Source organism: Heliangelus exortis, chromosome 6, assembly GCF_036169615.1.
Source record: "Heliangelus exortis chromosome 6, bHelExo1.hap1, whole genome shotgun sequence".
NCBI lineage: Eukaryota > Metazoa > Chordata > Aves > Apodiformes > Trochilidae > Heliangelus > Heliangelus exortis.
The window spans coordinates 2,362,660-2,385,465 of record NC_092427.1 but is presented as its reverse complement, the minus strand read 5'-3'; the positions used below and the strand labels follow the sequence as shown (position 1 = coordinate 2,385,465).

General features: G+C 42.6%; 1 protein-coding gene across 2 annotated transcripts in view; it reads left to right on the top strand.

The window, feature by feature from the left end:
* ACVR2A (activin A receptor type 2A) overlaps positions 1-22,111 on the top strand; it is a 66,286-nt gene extending 44,175 nt beyond the window's left edge. Inside the window, exons 5-12 of one of the 2 annotated variants that reach the window (XM_071746392.1) lie at positions 2,076-2,099; positions 8,499-8,642; positions 9,763-9,906; positions 12,821-12,966; positions 13,962-14,076; positions 15,305-15,443; positions 17,455-17,585; positions 18,515-22,111. In XM_071746392.1, coding sequence (XP_071602493.1) covers positions 2,076-2,099; positions 8,499-8,642; positions 9,763-9,906; positions 12,821-12,966; positions 13,962-14,076; positions 15,305-15,443; positions 17,455-17,585; positions 18,515-18,709 — 1,038 coding nt within the window. In that variant the 3' untranslated portion in view covers positions 18,710-22,111. The remainder of the gene's footprint in view (positions 1-2,075; positions 2,100-8,498; positions 8,643-9,762; positions 9,907-12,820; positions 12,967-13,961; positions 14,077-15,304; positions 15,444-17,454; positions 17,586-18,514) is intronic. The other variant, XM_071746393.1, reaches the window with a different exon arrangement.
* Positions 22,112-22,806: the final 695 nt, after the last annotated feature.

Here is a 22,806-nt window from a genome sequence, read left to right as displayed (position 1 = left end):
ATAATTTGCATTTATTTTGAACACCATCTTTATTAAATAGATTTTAGTGGGGGGAAAAAATGGGAAAAACCACAATATATTTTTTTTTCTCTGATTGTTTACTGAATATCAGTTGTTTCCCCAATAAAACATTTAAAAGGAGTTTTCAGGCAATTAATGTGTTGATATCACACCTGTTTGGTGTTTGTGTGGAAGGTGTTCATTGCTCCCCCTTTGTCTTCATGACAGTGATTATAAATTTCTGCAACAATAAAGCATAGATTTGCTTAAATTAACTTGGGTTTCTAGTGCCAAGCCTGAGGTGCTGGTCTGTAGTCTGAGGGGAAGGACAATGATTTTAAAATCTGATCTGTGATGTGCTTAAATCTCTCTGAAAAATTTCCTGGATAATTTCTCAGTGTTGGGGGAAGATGATGCCCCTAAGAGAGCAGTGAGAGGCAGGGGAGAGGACTCTTTCTTACAGTTCCATGTTTGCAGTTTCTCATTATGATAAGAGCAAAAAAAAAAAAAAAAGGTTTGATTCACATCTTTTTTCTTATTTCTGAGGAGTTTGCATAATTCTCAGGAGCTGAAGAGTTTTAATAGGCCTGAACAAATAACTAATAATTTTTTCATCCACAGGAAGGACATTTGTTGAGTAAGTATTTGATACAAGCAAAGCTTTTAAATTTTTTTTTAAGTTTCCTGTTCTCTGACTCCTTGGGTCAGTAGAAATAGGAGGACTGAGAGATTTCTGTTCCTCTCTTCAGTATCCCTTGCCTATCAGACTCCCTGACTGAGTAATCCTTTTATTTTGCTTGGCTGCTGTTTCTGGAAAAGGAATACAGGAAGCATGGAAGGTCTGGAGGTTTTTTTATCCCTTATAAAGTGCCCCAAAATATTGGTGGGCTGTACAGGTCCTACAAAAATCTACTTTGGACTCTTGGGGTGGGGAAAGGATGATCCTGAGTGCTCTGGCAGTGGCAGCAAGCTCTGCTCCAGTATTTATAAATCTGGCTCCCAACTAATCCAACCTTCAAGAAATACTTCAGCCCTTGCAATATTAATTATTTAGTTAATGCTAAGTGTGTGCTGGGCAGTTTGCAACTGCAGGAAAAAAAAAAAAAAGCTTCTTGATGGCCCTACACTCTGTAGCATCCAAGGAATGTGGAAAGGGTGAAGAACAGGATGGTTGCTCTTAGGTGGCAGCCCAATCCTCCAAGTGTTTGAATTCCATCCTCTTGCAGCATCTGTGTGAGCAAATGCTAAAGGACTGAGAAAATGGCTCAGGCAAAAAAAAACAGAAAATGCAGGAGGAGGAGGGAAGGTGGCTCAGTGCTTCTCTGCTGGAGTGGCAGTGAGGTTGCTCAACAAAAAGAGGTGAAAGCAGCACACATGAGCTCATGGCATTAAAGTGCCTTTTATATTTCAGTGACAGTGCTCTGGGACTGAAGTTTTTGTAATGGATTTCAGCCCAAAGACTTCCTTGGAAGAATATTGAATATTGAGTATTGAAATCTCCCTTTCTCTGGGTACAGTGCCTTCAGGTGCAAGTGGGACCCCTAAAACTGTCAGATTTCTTGATAAAATGGAGTAAAAAGGACCTAATAGATGATGACCTACTTGCTTCAGGTTTAGTTGCAACTTGGACGTTCAAAAGTTTTCCCTTTCCTCAGCGATGTAATTGCAGGGAATTTTCAGAAATGCAACGCTGCCCTCTCCTGTACGGCTGGGAGCATAACAAGGAAAAAGTTTGCATAACTTCTGTGTCTGTATGTTTAATTTTCTGCATGTTTATACACTGGTTTTGCAGTAACATGCCTGTTTATACACCTCTAACAGACAATTCTGGTTTTAATTAAGAAATCAATTCAGCTAACTAAATTTTTTTGCACATTTTTCTTTGCAAACACATCAATGGTGAGCTTTTTTTATTTTAAATGATCTTTTAGTACAGGGAAGTATTGCTGTCCCCATGAATATTTTTGCTGTTACTTCACAAGCAGTTTATTTTGTCTCCTTTCTAATAAGCTGGGTTTTTTCATCTTGGTATAAATAGTAATTTATTTTGCCTGTGTTTTTTTCCCCTCTACAAGCATGCCTTTCATATAATGATTGAGGTAAGATGCATTGATGTTTGTTCATGGTTATGGAACTTTCTGTGGACATGTGAGAAGTTGTTTTGGTATGAATTCAATTTTTTTTATTTTTTTTCAGTATTTTGGACAAGCAATTTGTGAGCATGCATGGTTTAAAAAACACAGATTCAGTCCATTCACAGCTTTCTTAAAACTCACTGTATTTCCTCAGGCTATTGAGTTAAATATCTGCAAGGTTTGGTGATGAAACAGCCCAGGTGGGGTTGGTTTGTTGGGTCTCAGTCTGTGGGTTGCCCTGGAATTAAACACCATCTCCTGCCCCACATGTCTCCTGTCTTTGGGTGTCTGTTGTCTCCTCTCACCTGTGAAATGCCTTCAGCTCAGCTCTGTGGTCTTCATCCTGTGACTCTGATGGGGTTTTATGGGATGTAGGAGCTTGGAGAAAGAGATGATCTGTGGAGAAAATATTCTTTCACTATTAAATCACTCCTTTTGACTTTTCCACTGGCCAGAAGTTATTTTTACTTGCATTAAAATACTGATGCTTCACATGAAGCTACAAGTAACTGAAAGCTGCATGTCAAAAACCTGGGTATTGTTGCTAGGCTTTAAAACTGAATTTTGAAACAGTTAAGATCTGAGTTGTAATATGAAGGCTTAATTTCCATTGTCTCTCTAGGTCTTTAATAGCTTAAAATAGCCTTAAAATAATTTAGAAGAAAGGACAGAAAGGACATATTTAAATATTTTCCTGAATATCTTGCATCTAAAGAGTTAAGAGGTTCTTCTGTATTTGTGTTACTGTTTTCCTTCCAGTTAGGGAAGGAGCTGAAGTAACAGCCTTAGAGTATCTGTTCTGTTTATATTACTTTGGGTAGTAAGTTTACAATCTATGATAAAATAAAGGATTTTGTGAGGTGAAAAAGAGAAAAATTGTTGCTGTGTAAAAGTTATATGTTTGGTAAAAATGATCAATTAAGTTTTAAGATAAATACAAAGCTCAGTGATTTTTTGGCTCCTTTTACTGTAATTGGATCTTACCATTACCAATGATTTGGTTGAAAATGAACCAGGCCCCAGCTGGAAAGGGAGGGAGCACCCCAGCTGCTCATCAGACTCTGTCAGTGAGAACTTGTCCACTCTGTTTGGCAAAAATTCTTTGTTGTGAGGGAGCTGAGCCCCTGGCCCAGGTTCCCAGAGAAGCTGTGGCTGCCCCATCCCTGGAAATGTTGAAGGTTGGATGGGGCTTGGAGCACCCTGGGCTGTGGGAGGTGTCCCTGCCTGTCCACTGCCTGCCCTTGGGGACTTGATCATCTTCAAAAGTCCCTTCCTTTTATGTTTCTCAGTCTTATTCTTGTGGTCATCCTGTTACTTCTACTAGGACTGCTGCGTTTGCTAGTGGTTGCTGAAAGACCAACCTTTATTTATTGTTTTTCACTTAAAAGAAAAAAATAACCCAAAAGGAAAGGAGTGGGAGAATTTGTGGGATTTTTTTTTTTCCTACTTATTTTAATATCTCTCTTTTTCTACTGTGTTATAGCAGTTTGTGGCCTTCCAGTACCTAAAGGTCTCCAAGAAAGCTGGGGAGAGATTTTTGTACCAGGGCATGGAGTGATAGGACGAGGGGGAATGTCTTCCAGTTTGAAAGATCTTGGGAAGAAATTGTTTGGTGTGAGGGTGCTGAGCCCCTGGCCCAGGTTCCCAGAGAAGCTGTGGCTGCCCCATCCCTGGAAATGTTGAAGGTTGGATGGGGCTTGGAGCACCCTGGGCTGGGGGAGGTGTCCCTGACCATGGCAGGGGTGGCACTGGGGGAGCTTTAAGGTCCTTTTCCAGTCCAAACCAGTTCAGTGATGCTGTGGTACAGTGGAAGCTGTGGAATGAAGGTAACCAAGGGGGAAATATTGCACCATTTAGCATAGAAAGCTTGGAAACTTGCTGATATTTTGGAGTTGGGAAGAGAAGTGTTCGTGTACAGCAATTAGAGTTTTGGGTAATTAATTGGCCCTCCTTCCCCTGTGTTGTACATCATGGATCACCTGATGGAGATGCCACGTGAGAGGCACAACTGGAAATAAACCCCAGTGCTGAGGGACTGGGTTGGGGCTGTGAACCTGCTGAGTGGGTCAGGTTTTGGATGGAGTTGTAGTTTCATGTTTATTTGTTAAGCTTCTCCCTGACCTTGGAGAACCATTCATGGAAAGGCTTCAGGAAACCTGTTCTGGAAGTTGCTATTCCACCAATAATTCTCCCTCTGCTCCTCTGGGGTGACTTGCATGTGCTACCTGGCAGCTGACTGCAATTCCCAGCCAGCAAAAACCCAAAAAAGGTTGGTTTTTTTTTTTTTGAGGTTTGAAAACCATACAAGGCACAACCTAAGGAGATACCCAGGATTTTGAGGTCACCATCCAACCCAGGCTTCTGGTTTTAACTCTCCATGGCTTTGAGGGGAGAGTTGTGCTCAGTGATGGGTATTTCAGCATCCTCTGACCCAGTCACTTCTGCTCAGGTTTTTTTTGCTGCTTCTGCTTTGAGCTGACAGCTGTGAAGCAGGATGGTTCCTGACTGCCCCAGCCTTGGCACAGGGCATGGCTTAGGGAAGGTGAAGTGCTGACATTGGGCTCATCGCTCCCCAGAGAGCACCCTGCTTCCCCTCTGCCTTGCCTTGCTTTTTGTTACCCTGCACCTCCTTGCAAACTGAATTTTCTAAATTATCAGAAAGCTTAACCTGCTTTTGACAACAAATAAATAAAAGCTTTCTGACAAGATGAGGTCTTGCCTTGATTTGCTGCCTGCTACCAGAATCAGGCTGAGGGAAAGCTGAGGAATGGGAAATTGGGCCCTTATTTTTTGACAGCTGTGGCAAGCTAATATATATCCCCAGTATCTTTACTCACATTATTTCATCATCCTCGGTGCCACAGAGATGATTTTAAAAAGCCAAATAAAAAATAATGATGCCTCTGACACATGAAACATTTGTGCTCAGAAGTAGAGCAAGTTGAAAATCCCATCAAGGAATTCTGCTGTATAAAAATAGGAGATGTCTTTTTAGAGGAGAGGCTTGTTGATTTAAAGAAATTCTTTTGGAAAAAAAATTAAAGAAACCTGGAAAAGGATTATTTTTAGTTGTATGCAATTCTACTTTCCCCTTCAAGCCAGGATTGGGTTTGCTTTGTGCATGTGGGATACTGCTGATTAGAAAACCTGAAGTTTTGACTTTGTAGAAGTGTTTCAGCACAACAGGGAACATGCAGGGAACCACAGGAGGTGGCTAGAGAAGGTATTGGGAAAAGGTTTGAGACACCAGGAATTTCTAGGAAATAGGGAATTCAGGTATATCAAAAGTGGTGTGGTCTGATGTGGAAGTACCAAACATCACTTTTGTTTTTTACTGAGGAGTTCCTGGGGTAGATGCTGTAAATTTTTTCATCAGATCTTTGAGAAGTGGTTGTTTTCTTGATGGCTGAGAAAAATTCTCTTAATGTGCTTGAAAATACTGTCAGGTGTTTTGGGTGGAGGGGTACAAAGAGCCAAGGGACCTGGTCTGGCCACTCAAGTGAAGTGAGATGGGAGTTTCCATCCCACAGATTGGGCTCTTCATTAAGGTCACTGCTTCACAGCTTGAAAAAGTTGTCTGAGGGGCTGATGTTAAATCCCCAGGACAGAGCTCAGGATTCTTAAAAATACCAGGGTTTTTTTTTTACAAATTAGAATGGGCTTTGGGGAGTAAATTTGGGCATCATTTCTAGCTGGACTTGTAACTGTTAGAGATTGAGGACAGGGATTTCCCTGGTGCCCAGGATACTCATAAAAGGCTTTGGCAGTGGATGAAAGGCAGCACGAGGGGGCAAACTTAACTCTTGAACTTTATTTTCTGTGTTAAACCCCAGTGACTGGGATGTAACAAATTGAAGCATCTATTGATGGCACATTTATGAAAGGATTTAATGGGGTTTTTTTGAGGATGGTATTTTAGTGTCTTTAATTTGGATTTCAAACTTTTTCTCTCACAGTTAATAACTTGTGGAATTAGGCTACACTTTCTTGAAGGTGCTGTGAATCCCTAAGAAATTAGTTCTTGAGGAATGTGTGTGTTTGATAAAAACCAAGAGAGTGATTTCTTTGTTTCTGCACCTAAACTACTCCAGGCTGGGGTTGGATACAGAAGCACTTTGCTCCATTCTCACAGGAGCAGAGTATACTTAAAACCACAGCCCTTCAGAAAATGCCTCTTTAACCTGCACAAGATTTTTGTGTTGCTGACTCAAGTGCTCAAATACTTCACTACTGAGCACTCTCATTTGTTTCCTAGAAGCAACATCTCAGTGGTTTTTATTCTCTCTCTGAAACAGCATTGCAGCTGTGACTCTGGGAAGGAAAAGAAACCAAATGTGTGTTTTGGAGGGGATTTTGAACAGTAGAATTCAGGGCTTTTTTCATTGTATACTGCAGTGTGGATATAATTAAAAAATTATATCAGCCTCTCACTTTTATATATATTTTTTTTTCTTTCATGTGACACTGAGACTTGTGCCACAGTTCTGTGTGCTCAGGAGAGCTGCTGTGCCACTTCTCAGCCCTTCACCCTCCTCCCATCTCCCATCCAGTCTGTCCTCACACTGCTGCTGGCATTTGTACTAAATTGTAGGGAATTGTAGTAATTTGGGCTGAGGAACAGATTGTGGCTTAAACTAATTTGGGGGGGTGGTGGAAGGAAGGGTGGAGCTGCATCCCCCAGTGCCACTCCTGGTGATTTGGCTTCTTGACCACTACAGACCAAAACTTGACTTCTTTTCCTGCAGAAAATCAGGGAACAGCCAGAAGAGATGGTGTTGGGTTCTGTGGAGTATTCTGGGATGCAGAGGCTGGCTGGGTGGTTATGTGGGTAGCTGGGTGGGAGCTGTCTGTCCCCTGCAATTGGACTTTTCAGCTGGTGGAGACATTGGAATAGGAATTGCTGGGATAGCAGCTCAAGAAAGCACAAATACTGGGATATGCACCCAGGTCACCTCCCAAGTGAAATTCCATTTGTTTCTGGGATTCAGCCGAGCATTCCCATGGCAAGAACCTGCTGGCTGGCTGCATGAGCACAAGCTGGGAGGGATGGAAGTGGATCAGGAGGCTGAAGTGGGTTCTTCACATAGGGAAATGGTGATGTTTGGTTTCCTCTGCCCCACATCTGCTCTCTGCGTGGGGCTGAGGAGTTTCTGAAGGCAAAGGGGTTTCACCTCTCTGCTGAGATGGGCTCCTGGGGCCACCTGCATGTTGGTTGGAACTTTACATCCCAGCTTGGAAAAGTCCAAGCAGGCATCTGGCAGCATTCCAGTGCCTTGAGGGGCTGGAGAAGGACTTCTGTCCAAGGATATGGGGTGATGAGGGGAATGGTTTCAAACTGGAAGAGGGCAGGTGACAATTTAGGAAGAAATTGTTTGGGGTGAGGGTGCTGAGCCCCTGTCCCAGGTTCCCAGAGAAGCTGTGGCTGCCCCATCCCTGGCAGTGCTGAAGGTTGGATGGGGCTTGGAGCACCCTAGGCTGGGGGAGGGGTCCCTGCCCATGGCAGGGGTGGCACTGGGGGGGCTTTAAGGTCCCTTCCAACCCAAACCAGTCTGGGATTGTGTGATAATTCATTTCTTTGCAGCTGTGTGAGAAATAAGTCTCAGCTTTGGTCACCAGTTGAAAGAAACTTTGGATGCTCCATCCTTCCTTGCTCTCTTTTCAAGAACCAGTCAGGGGTTGGATTGGACAATCTTGAAGGGATCCTTTCCATCCCAAACCAGTTTGTGTTTCTGGGGAGCAGTGGGGCTGTGCTGGGATCAGCTCAGTGGTGGTGAGGACTGAAGTGGTGGGAGCAGCAGCCAGTGAGGGGCTTTGGTTCAGCTCTGCCACATTCCTGGGGTAGAGGTTTTCTGCTTCCCAGCTCTTGGGTCAGGGAATGCAGTGTCGGGCACATGGCAGTGGTTGGGTGGCTGGGCAGTGTCACCAGGCTGTGGAACTAAGGGTTAAACATGTCACATGGCTGCCAAACAAACAAAAAAATCCCCCCCCCAAACCTTAAATATATCAAAGGTGCTCCTTTTAACTCTGTCACTTGAAGAAAAGTAACAAGTAAAGCTTGATTATCTTTATTCCTTCATTCCTGCTGTGCTTTTACATGTGGTCAGACAGATTTCCACTGTGGCTGTTGTTTTGTTGCTTGCACTTCAATGCTGAGCATGTTTTCCATCCCATTTTCTTTCCCTGTGGAGAAGGGGTCACTGGTTTTGGTTCTGGTTTGTTTGTTTGGGGAATGTGTTGCCAGGGGGCTGAGTGGGTGACCCCAAAGCTCTGTCAGGTTCCCAGCCTTTCTTTCCAGTGCTGTCACCTCAGATAACACCTGGAAACAGCAAAATTAATTTATCTGTGGCTTCATCCTGATTGCAGGATCCTGGACCACCACCACCTTCACCACTGATGGGTTTGAAGCCTTTGCAGTTACTGGAGATCAAAGCCAGAGGAAGATTTGGTTGTGTATGGAAAGCTCAGCTCCTGAATGAATATGTTGCAGTCAAAATATTCCCAATTCAGGTGAGCAGAAGTTCCTGTGAAATATAACAACATGGAATCAGCTTTTCCAGGCACAAGTGAGATGCTTTGGGTTTTAAGAATTTTTAATATATCCTATGAAGCTCAATAAGTCAAAGAAATTCTTAAAGCAGGACATGTCTTCAGCTGAAAAATGTGCAGGTAGAGCTTTGTGATAATAAAATCTTTATTTTAATGCCACAAATGTTATTGAAACAAACTGTGAAATTTATATATGCTTCCAGTCATTAAAAAAATGTTTTTTGGCATAATAGTTTAAGCAGCTGTCACATCTCTTGATCAGTTGAGAAGAATTTGTTTGTTTTTCAAATTAAATTGTACTTTAATTGTACTTCAGGGAGGAAAGTCCTGAAATGTAAACCTTTAAAGGGATTTTTCCAGCTAGATGTTCCTCAGTTAAGTGAAACACTGCTTGTTTGCCAGCAATTTGAAAGCCCTGGTTTAGAGCAGGTTCTGCTCACAATTTCAGGATCCATTCTCATTAGAGAGTCCAAAGTGATCACACCCAGTGACAGCAGGAGAAATGTTGCATTTATTAAAAACTCCCACTGCTGCTTGAGGGGAAGAGATGTCCTTGTGTCTCCTGAGGATTAACTGAATAAACTCATCTGCAGGTTCTTACCCTTCTGGAAGAAATGAACAGCTGTTTCTGCTGGTTTCAGGCAGCAGCATAGCAAAAATCACACCTGAGACTTTGTTTACAAATTTTATTGAACCTCTCCAACTCTTTATAGGGTTCTTAAGATCAATCAAATACAAGTTTGCTTTCTCAGGTGATGTCCACATGATGTGAATATATAATAGATGCAGAGAGAGACAGTTTTACAGAGTTTTCAAGATGTTAGGAAGGTGTTTCAGCACAAAGGTTGTTGTTAGTCTAAACATTTGTCACTTTTAAAATAATCAGCCTCAAAATGTTAGTAGTGCACACGATGAGGTTTCAGGGTGTAAATCTGGCTTGCCAGAGGAAAAAAAAAAGTTTCAGTCTTTTTGACAGATTTACAAACACTCAGTAAATCACAGGAAGAAACTTCTGCTGGGAGAAGTAACTCTGATTCCCATTATTAGGGGATTGACTTGGTTTGTGTTCTCTCCTTTCAAGGACAAACAATCCTGGCAGAACGAATATGAAATTTACAGTTTGCCTGGGATGAAGCATGACAACATTCTGCAGTTCATTGGGGCAGAGAAAAGAGGCACCAGCATTGATGTGGATCTCTGGTTAATTACAGCATTTCATGAGAAGGTGGGTGCAGGTCCCTTTTTTTTTTATGGTCATGGTAGAAAAAGAACAGCCCTGGAAATCTGTCACAAAGCTCAGCTTGAGACAACCAATAAAATTTAGAATGGGTTTTGCTTCCTCGTAGCTTAACTCTTTTCATTGGATCTGAATTAAATTAATTAATTTATTTTCAGCCATCAGTCTTCAGTGAATAGAGGAGTTGGTTTAGAAAACAAATCTATTCTGCTTTTTTCTGAGTTTTGCATTTGGGGAAGAACAACACGATGTCCCAGTATAGGTTGGGGGCTGAGCTGCTGGAGAGCAGTGTAGGTGAAAGAGACCTGGGGGTCCTGGTAGACAAGAAGATGCCCATGAGCCAGCAATGTGCCCTTGTGGCCAAGAAGGCCAATGGCATCCTGGGGTGCATTAGAAAGGGGGTGGTTAGTAGGTCAAGAGAGGTTCTCCTCCCCCTCTATTCTGCATTGGTGAGGCCGCACCTGGAGTATTGTGTCCAGTTCTGGGCCCCTCAGTTCAAGAAGGACAGGGAAGTGCTTGAAAGAGTCCAGCGCAGAGCTACTGAGATGATTAAGGGAGTGGAACATCTCCCTTATGAGGAAAGGCTGAGGGAGCTGGGGCTCTTTAGTTTGGAGAAAAGGAGACTGAGGGGTGACCTCATCAATGTTTTCAAATATGTAAGGGGTGAGTGTCAGGGAGATGGAGTTAGGCTTTTCTCAGTGGTGACCAGTGAGAGGACAAGGGGTAATGGGTGTAAATTGGAGCATAGGAGGTTCAAGTTGAATATCAGAAAAAATTTTTTTACTGTAAGGGTGACGGAGCCCTGGAACAGGCTGCCCAGGGGGGTTGTGGAGTCTCCTTCACTGGAGACATTCAAAACCCACCTGGACACGTTCCTAGGGGATGTACTCTAGGGGGCCCTGCTCTGGCAGGGGGGGTTGGACTAGATGAGCTTTCCAGGTCCCTTCCAACCTCTAGGATTCTAGGATTCTATGATTTTTTGAATGTGTTTTGAAGTCCCCCAGTTAAATATGCCTGAATTCAATAATTAATTCAATAAGCTCAATTTTGTAAAGATTGTAGAGCTTTAGTTTTGGTTTACTTGTGTCTATAAGAATGAAGTAATAGCTATCAATTGAACTCTGATAACCACCATAGGAAACAAATAAATGGAGTCAGGACAACACTGGCTGCTTTGTTTTGTCCAGATTTTTAGTTTGGTTTTTTTGTTTGGTTGGTTTTGGGTTTTTTGTTTGGTTGGTTTTGGTTTTTTTGTTTGGTTGGTTTTGGGTTTTTTGTTTGGTTGGTTTTGGGGTTTTTGTGTTTTTTGGGTTTGGGTTTTTGGGTTTTTTGGTTTTGGGGTTTTTGGGTTTTTTGGGTTTGGGGTTTTTGTGTTTTTTTGGGTTTGGGGTTTTTGTGTTTTTTTGGGTTTGGGGTTTTTGTGTTTTTTGGGTTTGGGGTTTTTGTGTTTTTTGGGTTTGGGGTTTTTGTGTTTTTTGGGTTTGGGGTTTTTGTGTTTTTTGGGTTTGGGGTTTTTGTGTTTTTTGGGTTTGGGGTTTTTGTGTTTTTTTGTTTTTGTGTGTTTTTTGGTTTTTGTGGTTTTTGGTTTTTTGTGGTTTTTGTGTTTTTTGGGTTTGGGTTTTTGTGTTTTTTGGGTTTGGGTTTTTGTGTTGGTTTGGGGTTTGTTTGGTTTGGGTTTTTTTTTTTTGTTTGTTTGGGCTTTGCTTTGTTTTTTTGTTTGGGTTTTTTTTGTTGTGTTTTTTCTTACCCGTCTGTATTTTTTTAATGTACAAAAGTGTCACAGTTGTGAGAAGAAAAGCAAATTAAAAAAGCCCCAAACTGAAACTTGCCAGTGGCAGAGTGCAGGGGTCATTAGGGAGATGTTACCTGTAGCAGAGCTGGGAAAACACAAATACAGATCTGTAAGGCTGGGTGTGTTCGTGCCTTGGGGCTGTTTCATGGATCATATTCCCAGTACTGAATGTTAGTTTCTTCATTCTGGTGGTTTTGTCCCACTCAGACCTCTGCTTTAATCACTGAGAAAAAGAAAACTATCCAAAAATTGAAATTTTTTGGACAGATCTTTACAGTCGAGTGGATTATAGCAAACTAATTATTTGCCTTTCTGAAAGGTTCTTGCCATGTTTTGATTTTTTTTGTCTTAAGAGTTTGAAATACCTTGTTTGCCTTGCAAAGATGGCACCTGAGATGCTTCTAATGGAAAAAAGGAGTTTTTAATATTTTTAAAGTGCAGCCCCTAGGGCTTGACAGCACTTTGCTCATTTTTCCCTTTTTTTCTGCTGCTTTTCCACACAGTAACATGTAACTGACATCTCACCAACTGGGCAATATGCAAATCCATGCAAATGTGCCTGTAGAGCAGGCTGGAGGAGTGAGCTTGGAGATAAGTGCTGTGGGTTGACCAGAGTGTTATTTGACATTATCCCTTTATTTAGAATATTTCACTGTGTGAAACTGGAGGTGCTTGGATTTAGGAACTGCACACACACCCTGCAGCAGCAGCATCTTGAATTTGGGTGTGACCTGTAGCTTTTTGTGACTCTAAATCCCCCTCCTGGCAGCAGAGTTGTCTGGAAAAAGGAAAACATCTCCAGCCTGGCTCCCACTGACAGTGAAGTGCAGTCCATTGGCTGCCAAACTTCAGTTATTTTTTTTTTTTTCGTCGTTGGGGTGATGTGGATGCATCTGGATTTTATCCATGGATTAGAGATGATGCAAAAGTGAATTTTTATTGTCTAGCAGTGGATTGTGGATGTGCCTGGATAATTCCATGGCCCACCAGGAGCAGGAGGGCAGGCAGGCATTTTGTGCTTGGTGTTTTCCTTAGGAGCAGATGAGAGTGGGAACGAGCTTGTAACTGTGTTGGGTTTGTGGGTTTTTTATTTCTTTTTTCCCTCTGCAGGGTTCATTAACAGACTTCCTGAAGGCTAACGTGGTCTCTTGGAATGAGCTGTGTCATATTGCTCAGACTATGGCTAGAGGCTTGGCTTATCTCCACGAGGATATTCCAGGGCTGAAAGATGGACATAAACCTGCTATCTCACACAGGTAGGGGAAAAAACTGCCACGGGATGGCTCGTGGTCAGCTTTGAGCTCAGGGGTATGGAACAGGGATGGATAGGAGGTGTTCAAATGATTATTTTGTGCCATCTTCCTTCCAGAATTATCAAGAAGAAAAATATGCTGCAGCCTGTGCAAAAATCTAGGTGGTGGTTTATAGAACTTGGAGTGGTGATTGTGTTCATTATCATAAATACTTTCTTTATACAATTTATTATTAAAGTTCCCTCTGCTGTATGTGAAATAATTGGCATTGCAGCTACTTGAAACACTTTAATATCTATAATTTAAAGTAAAACTGTGAAAGCTTTCAGGTTAAACATTTACTGTAGGTGCTGATGTGCCAATTGGCCAGGATAATTGCTGTTTTGTTTTGGTTTTTTAAATGAGGTGGGTGTAGAAGTAGGGGCTGAAATTCCAATGGTAATGAAAACAAAAGATGGAGAATATAGAGGGAAAAGAAAAAAAAAAAAAAGAGAGAGACTAAAAAAACCACAGGTTGTGTAGAATTTGAAATTTCATGAGTAAAACTGACTGGGAGGAGGGGGGAAGGTGCACATGGGATGGATGGGAATCCCTGGACCAACTCCATGATCTTCTGTTTCTGCAGGAAATTGTCTGTTTCCTTAGAAAAACTCAAGGTTGATGTTTCAAAGTATTACAAACAAAGAGTATGGAGCTGTGTTCAGTAACTGTTTCATTCTCTTTCTGCATCACATGCTTATAAATTCATATGTATTTTTAAGCATAAAATAACAGTTCCAGTTGTGGTCTGCTCCATTCCCCTCAGAATCAAGGTGTGCAAGTGCACTTCTAGGCTTGAATATTATTTTTTTTTGTTGCTGTTGAAATGAGCTGCTTCATAATTTTATGGTCTTTTGTATTACAACATTCTTTGGTTTATTTTATTGCTTTTTCCTTAGAACTTGATGTGGCATTTCTTGTGGAAGATTTCTAATTATTTTTTTTCCTTACCTTGAAAGGGACATCAAAAGCAAGAACGTGCTGCTGAAAAATAATCTTACAGCTTGTATTGCTGATTTTGGTCTAGCTTTAAAGTTTGAGGCTGGAAAATCTGCAGGGGATACCCATGGACAGGTAAATACTGATGTGTTCCCAGAAATGCTGCAGCTGGTGACTGCATGTGAATGGAAATGGAGAATTCAGGCATTTTTCATGCACAGGATCCTCTTGTCATCAACCCTGTTTTCAGTGACCTTTAAGAAATGTGGCAATTTGTCCTTTCTTCTCACAGAATTATTTTCATTCTTACTGAAGGGTTTGGACGAGGAAGAGTCACAATGCCATGTTTTACACCTTGTTTTGAGACACTGTTCAGAAATTGGGGAATAATTCCCCAGTTTCTAACTTTCTGACCTAGCAACAGTTGCTGTCCTGCAGTGACAACAGCACTTGTCATACAAGAGGGAGCTGTTTTAGTACCCTGTACTTTTAAAATACCAAGCTTAGAGCTTTGTGCTTTCTGGAGAATGAAATGCATTTAATTTTAGGCAGAACCTGACAGTTTATGGTTGGGTGACAAGAATATCATCCTCACAATAAGGTTATAAAACCTCAGCAGCACTGCTTTAGAGAAACCATGAGGGTCAAACAGTGGAGTAGAACTTGTTCAGGCATCACATCTGCTCTGACTTATTCAGATGACACAATTCCAGCCTTGACTGTAGCCCAGAAAAAGGGATGTTCCCAAAGTCTGCATTTCATGGGTGGTTTTGTCTGAGTGATTTCATGTAACTTTCTCAGTATAAATTGCCCTTTGGCAGCTGGTTTTCCTTGGGTATTTTTTTTTTTTTTTTTTACTGCTTCCGATGTGGGGAGAACCAAACCCAAGCAAGTTTCACATCTTTATGACATGAAAAAATATGAATTGTGGCCTTCCTGTAGCCTGGAAGAAATCTGTAGAATTACAGAATGGTTTGGGTTGGAAGGAAGCACTAAAGGTCATCCAGCCCAACACCCCTGCAATGAGCAGGAACATCCTCAACCAGATAAAACAAGGTGTGACAGTGACAGATACATTATAGCTGTGTTATTTTAAAATATATTCAGAACTTCCTGCTTTTTAAGTGTCCTTTATAGGGCACAGTCTACACAATTGTTGATTCCTGGAATTGTTGCCACCTCCTGGATGTGAGAATACAAAAAAACTTGCAGGAATTAGTCCTAAGCAAGTACAACCATGGCAATTTTGGGTCTTGGACAGAAAATGGTGCCATGGACAGCAGTGTTACAGCTGGCACCAGCTAGAGTGGTGATAGTGGTTAATTCCTAGTGTACAACTTTTTGTGCTTCCCTTCCTTTCTAGGTTGGTACACGAAGATACATGGCTCCTGAGGTGCTAGAAGGTGCTATAAACTTCCAAAGGGATGCATTTTTGAGGATAGATATGTATGCCATGGGATTGGTCCTCTGGGAACTGGCATCACGCTGCACAGCTGCAGATGGTAAGCAGTGCCTCTGATCTGCTGAAACACTGAGTGTGGGAGGGGTAGCTAAAGCAGGAGCTCAGAAGGTGGGTAGAGGCAGGTAACAAAATGTCCTGGGAAATGAGGGAAACACCAACATCATGTAACCACTTCATGGTTTGTTCTCTGTAGCATTTGGAATCCCAGGTGAAATTTTTCTGATTCATGGATTCACATGTCCTTGTGCTAAGGAAAAAATTCCTGGGCAGCTCTCAAGCTGATCTGTCTGATTCCTCCCCAGTTCAGCCTCTCAGTCCCAGTGCCAGGCAGTTTATCTGAAAAGTATTTCTTCTTTTCCTACAAAAAGCTCAGACTAGATTATTAACCTTCCCTTCAGCACCTGCTGGGAAGTTGGTGTTTTCCTCTCTAGACCTCAGCACAAAGAAAGAACCTGGCTGCTAGTGATGGACCTGGGTGACCCAGTGTTGATGTCAGGTTCCTGAGGCAGCAAGGGAGTGCAAGGCTGAAAGATGAGGAATTATTATAGATCAACTTGTATCTTATTACAAAGAGCACTGATGGAGTCAGTCATTTTCTAGCTGCTTATGAACACATGCAGGACACCCCCTTGTCCTTGATTGGTGGTGAACTGCTCTTCAGTGCCTCAGGAGGGCACCTGTCACAAGGAGAAGTAGAAAAGTTTCTGTTTCTGCTTTTACCAGAGGTAGGACTGTGCCCTGGAAGTTCAGTGCCCCCTGGCCCTCTTTTTCTCCTCCTTGTCATTAATGTCCCACGAGTTCAGCTCATATATATGTCAGAATTTCTAATCATTTGTTGATAGCTTATATATGATACATATCAGCTTTATATAGCTTATATATAAAATGGAAAAAATCCTCACAGACTGGAAGCCACCGGGGAGGTTTTACCCTTTTAGAAATGTTAAGCTGTTTACTAACAGGACTGAGACAATCTGCAGAGTCTCTGAGGCAGCCCCACGTTCCCTGTTGATTGTCCCTTCCTCCTTGGCCTGCAGAGCAGCTGCACCTAAATCATACTCCAGCCTGTTGCAGGGCTCTGGCAGGTGAAGTTTTGGTTCCAGACACGAGTGCAGGAAAGCAGCCTTCCTGACCCATGCCTTTGTGTAGCTCTAGGGTTTTTTCTTCTGCAAACACATGGTTGTTTTTTCCAGAAGGTTCCTGCTGCTTCTCATCAGAATCATCTCTACCCTCACTCAGTTCTTTCTTTTTTTTTTCCAGTCTTTTTTTTCCCAGTCTTTTCCTTTCTCTTCTCACACTTGTTCATCTGACAGCACGAAATATTTCTTCCAATACCATAAAATGTGTCCTCTGTCACCTGTAGCTCAGCCTTGTCCCTCTGGTGCCCTCATGGGGCAATATTACACTTAGCCCTTCACACAAGTGCTTTTGTCCTGGGCCTCCTGGCACTGGAAGTGTTCACAAGAGGTCCCTGCTTGGTAATGGGATCCTTGGGAGGAGGAGGAGGAGGAGGAGGATTTGTCCTGCCAAAGCCAGGAGTTGTTGGAAGAGGCAGGGGAGAAGCTGTGGATCCCAGAGCCTCTCTGCCCTTGGGTTTGGAAGCTTTTCCTTGCAGGGAGCAGTGCTGGGAGCTGAGCAGGAGCAGGACAGCAAACTTGGAACCTCCTGGAACTGTCACTGCTGCTTCATTCAGGGAATGGTGGAGGTTGGACAGGACCTCATTAACCCAGCACCACCATGCCCACTAAGGCTCATCCTGAACTATCACATCCACACAGTTTTTGAACCCCTCCAGGAATGGTGACTCCACCAGTGCCTTTTCCAAAGCTTCACCACTCTGCAGTGAAGAAATTATTCCAAATATTTAAATTAAACCTCCCCTTTATTAACAGCTGGGTCACCACTTGCTGCTGACCTGTGAGCTTTTAATGGCAACAGAGAGTAACCTGCTCTGTAGGATTCAGAGTATGGATTAAAGTTCTAACATACCAGTCTTTTTTCCTTTCTTTAAGGAAAAAGGGGTGTTCTAACAATTTCTTTTTCCTCCACAGGCCCAGTAGATGAGTACATGTTGCCATTTGAAGAAGAAATTGGCCAGCACCCCTCCCTAGAAGACATGCAGGAAGTTGTAGTTCACAAAAAGAAGCGACCTGTTTTAAGAGAGTGTTGGCAAAAACATTCTGTAAGTAGTTACACAACCACCTTCTGCAGTTCTGTCACAATTTGAATTTCAAATTGTGTTAATCATGTGTTCTGTTCATAATGCTCTCTTTTAGGAAAAATTTAATAGTTTTAGTAAGAATTTAATAGACTGCAAATTAATATGTTCTTAATCTTAAAATATTCTCTCTCACCTGGTATGATTTGAAAGTGGGTGATATTTTAAAATTTTTTTTGGAGCAAGAAGAGATCCTTGAGAGTTACTTTTGAACACACATGTTAAAAATATATTGAAGAAATAATAGTCTTGATTTACTACAGGAACTCCACAAACTTAATGTAGTAAGAGAAATTCCTGGGAGCAGTGATGGAGGAACAGGCTCCTCTCCTGAGCTGAGCTGTGCCTGGAGGTGGCAGCCAGGCCACTGTGTGTTCCTGGCACTGCTTTTGTTTGGTTTTCAAAAATCTGGGATGCTGGAAACAACAGATGACCCTGTGTGCAGGCCCAAGGAGTGTGTTCCCATCTGCTCCTTGTCATGAGCACACTGCTGGGTTAGCTGAGTGGTGTCAGGTACCCCCTCTGCTGCTGGTTTTCTCGTGGAAGTTGTTTGATTGGTGAAGAACTTCACCTCTTTGAGTGTGAGGTCTTCTAAAACACCACCATGATTTGACCAGCAGACTGCAGCGTGGTCAGGTGAAAGGGATTTGCTTACAAAGTGGGTTAAATATTTTAACTAATTGTTAAAATAGTGGAAAAATCTCAGACCTCTATGATCCGCTAGGTTTCCAAACATTCCACAGAGCTTCCTGCTTGACAGAAGGGCTAAAACTGGGCAGGTGTGCCTTAAAACAGAGGTTTCTGATAGAATTACCAGGCTGTCCTCCTTGCTTACAACTCCTTGCTAACTCTGCTGCTGTTGTCTTGTGTCCTGGGCTTGTCTGGGCTGCCAGGGGATGGCGATGCTGTGCGAGACCATTGAGGAGTGCTGGGATCATGACGCGGAGGCCAGGCTGTCAGCGGGCTGCGTAGAAGAACGGATCATTCAGATGCAAAAATTAACTAACATTATCACCACAGAGGACATCGTGACTGTGGTCACAATGGTGACAAACGTTGACTTTCCTCCCAAAGAATCCAGTCTATGATAGTTGCACTGGTCATGGAACTGACCGCCGGGACTCTTCACTGGAGCTGCTAACGCTGACGGGACAGCTGGCGCTGTGTCTGTGTGCAGAGGTGGTAAGTGTCTCTGGAACAGCCTCGAGAGGTGGCTTTGGTTTGGTGGTTTTTTTTCCTTTGTTTCCTTCCCTCTTCCTCACCGTGGATCCATGAGACTTTTTTTGCATTCCTGCTTACACCTGAAGGACGTGGGACTGAGAAAGGAACACCGTGCTGTTAAGGAACTTAAATGAAGAATATGGACCTGTACGGGGCTAATGGAGCGTTTTAAAAAACTGACATCAGATTTCTTAATACTTTGTCAGAAGAGACTAATTCCTTTAAATGAACTACTGTTATTTTTTTTAAATCAAACATTTCATTTCAGATTTAAAAAAAGAAAAAAAAAAAAAGAAAAAGAAAAAAAAAAAACCAAGGGGTAACTCGTTTTTATTGCATTTGCTGTTGTTTATAAACATGACTATTGTAATGCCAATATGACACAGCTTGTGAATGTTTAGTGTGCTGCTGTTCAGTGTACATAAACAAAAGTAATCAAGTGGGATATAGCAAAGAGGCTTCCAAGTATTACTTAACCTCCCTCAACAAGGTATACCTCAGTTCCACCTCTGCTAAATTATGAGATTGACAACACTAACAGAAATTTGAATAATAAATCAATCCGTGTTTTGTAAATGATGTATTTCAAATTCACTGTGTTATTTAAAAAGGGTAAGCTATGCTTCATGCCAACAGTAAATGGCCATTCCTAAAGCAGTGTTTTTAGCCTTTTCTTGTACTAGCTTGTTGTGTATAAAAAAAAAAAAAGTGCTGTTTATTGAAACAAAATTTTCCTTCCTGTTTTAGTTGAAACCTTTTCTCTTACCTCCATTTCCCAGAATATCTCATACATTTATTTAACTGAATACTATTTAGGTTTGCTGTGTCTGAGGAATATTTGAAATCTTAAGCATGACTTTTTTTTTTTAAATTTTCTGTGAGCTATGACACTGGAAAGCTCTGAATTTTTTTTTTTTTTTTTAAAAAAAAGTCTTTTTTTCCTATTTATGTTTGTGCAGAAGTCTGCCTAGCGTGTTGTGTTTCACTAAGCAGTATGCAGTGGGGTCTGTATGACTGTTTCAGGATCACCTCAGGAAGCTCCGTTACCCTCAATTCCTTTTCCTCTCTGCTTGGAGATTTACAACTTCACTACTCACAGCTCGGTGCCATCCCATTGGACTCCTCCTCCCTGTCTGGGACACCACCCAGGGGTAGCCTAGAATCAAGAGCAAGGTTCTGGCCACAGATGAAACCCACAAATTTCAGGGATGATTTAGTTACAACTTCTAATATGCAACGACTATTCAGAGGTAACGAATACCAATGTTATTGGTCCATAGCACAGAAAACTGAGGAAAACCATGGAAATTACAACTTTGACAACTCCAGGAGGCTTTTTGAGTTTAGGAAGTCATGCCTTACCTGCAAATTACTGAGTGACTGGTAGGTGGGTGCCAGAGTGCTCCTCAGAAGTGCTGTTTCACTGCATTTATTTGATTCTTTTCCCAAACTTCCAAGTAAAATCTGTTTTGGAAAGCTCCAGGGTGCAGGACTGATGGTAGCTGTGCTCTGCTGCCTGTTCCATCACTGGGTTGGTTTTTCACTTGGCTTTCAGAAGCTTGGAATGTTGCAGTTTAGGAGCTGACTGTGAATGTTACCTCAAAAATTGATCTCTGCAGCCCCCAGACACTTGTTTCACATGGATAGGAGCTTAAACTCCAGGAGCAGTAAGAGACATCAGAGATGGAGAAGACCCAGGTCAGCCTGATCTTGCCAGGGAGGGGAAGGAAGGTCCCAGGTGCTGTCTGTCTGTCTGTCTTGCTGTTCCTCACCTCCATGCCTCAGGTCCCAGGCAGCCCAGTTCTGCTTTCAAGGTCCTTGGTACTGTAGGGTACGAGTTGGGAGTGTTCAGCTTGGCTCTAAAAAGGAAGAAATCTTGTTTGTGGCCACTTCTTTGACTGATGCTTTCATTTTGCTTCAGTTTTTAATCCAAGATGTGACTTGATCCACCCAGCAGGACATGAGTGTAGCTGCTGAGTTCTGAACAGAGAAGAATCCATGGGTACTTCACTGAAGACCTTTGTGCTCCCAATGAGTTTTACCCCTTTTTCAAGCAGAAATGGAGAAAATACAGTTGGTTAATAATCTGCTCTCCAGGATCTGATGCAGAAATTGCTGCATCATCTCTGTGTGAGCCTTTAAACATCAGGTCCTGCAGGCTGTGGCAGCGTGTGGTGGGGACCCTGGTGATGGCCCTGGCTGAGGTCACTGTCTTGGCACTGGATAGCCCTGATGGCTGAAATGTTGTAATTCTGTTTCCTGGTTTTTAACAGCATCATTTGGTGTCACTGGGAAAAGGGATGGTCACAGTATAAATGCTCTGTAATTGGCAGAGCTGCTCTGGTGCAGCCCTTCGTGCAGGGCATTTGGAGAGGTTTTTGTGTGCTTGGAGAGCAGGAGCCCTGGGAGGTGAGGAGGTGCTGAGGCACTGAGGTGGCTGCTCCTGGCAGTGCTCTGACATCCTGCAGCACTGCCAGGTGTTGGTACCAGCTCCAAAGGTTCTCCCTGTCCTGTGGCTGCTGAGGAGCCCCAAGGTCTTTGCTCTTGACTCCCAGCTGGAGGCCACCAGGGTTGTGTCACATCCTGCACGGCTTTGTCCTGACAGGAAGGGTTCAGAGCTGTTGGAGCTGTTGCAGCAGTGCTGTCCTTCTGCTGGGGCTGGAGCTGCACCCTCAGATCCACCACTGGGAGGTTTGCAGATGTTGGTCTGGGTGTGCTCATACCGTGTCACTGGGCAGGAAGAGGAGATGTCCTGTTCATCTCAGCATTCAACTCAATCAGTAGGGTCACTGGTTTGGTTTGGTTTTTTTTTTTTCTTCTCTTTTTTAATCTTTTTTAATACATTTATTAGGAACACTTGGTACAAAACACAGAAAGCTGCAATATACGTTCATGGGCAAATTGATTCAAGTAGCATCCTTGATGGAACATCATTTACCTCAGATACTCAACCAGCAGTACTTTTTTTTTTTTCCTTTTATTTTTTTAATGCCGTTTCAGTCCATATAATATTCGTTACCTCTCAAGATTTTGGTAAGCAATTATTTTAACTTTACTCTTTGTATTTGTCAGTGTTTTGGGCACAGGTTGTTGTACTACTGTCAAAAGGTACTTGCTGTTTTTCTGCAAGTACTAAAAACAAACCACCCCTCCCCCTCGCCCTCAATAAAGTGATTGTTAAATATTGTACAAATAAAAAATGTATACTCTTTCTTCCCTCTTCCCCCCCCCTCCCAAGAAGCTAAAATAAAAAAATGTGACTACTATGACTTGCAGGTGCCTTTTTTCACACTGACACTGGGGGAGAGAAGTGGGGCTGTGTCTGCAGCAATTCTCCAGCTGTGTGGGGTGAGTTTTGGGGAGAGTAAAGGCAGAATCTGGCTCAGCAGGGAAGGGATGGGACATGTTTCTGTTTCTGAGGGAAAACTCTCATTGTGCCAGGGATCCAGCAGGTGACACAGACACAGGCTCCTCCCAGGGGGATGAAGGTGCTGCTGAGAGGACACCAATTCCCAAAGTAAGATCAAACTGCTGTTCTATTAAAAGTGGGTGTTCCTTTCCCGCCTGTTTTTGTCTTGTGCTGAGCTGCTCCACTTAGTAAATGTAATTACAGCTGAGTTATGACTATCCTGTTACTTATTTTCCTGTTGCTTATTTTCCTGCTTTTCAAATTACTGCTCTGCTCTTCAAGGTGTGCAGTTGTGTAGACAAACTCTTCAACCAAGCAGCAAAGAGAAAACAAAGTAACTGATGGACAAGGAGGGTTTCTGAGTGAAAGCCCAAGCACAACCAGAAATATCTTCAAGGTTTTGGGCTGCTGGAAGTGGATATTGCATCATAAAACCTCTACAGGTAAGGGTGAAGCAACTTACTCTGCCCAGGACAAAGCCCTCAGCCTTCTGAGCTGCAGCAGGAGGGTTAAAGCTCATCACATTGCTCCTTCCTGGTGTGGTTCCAGACCAAC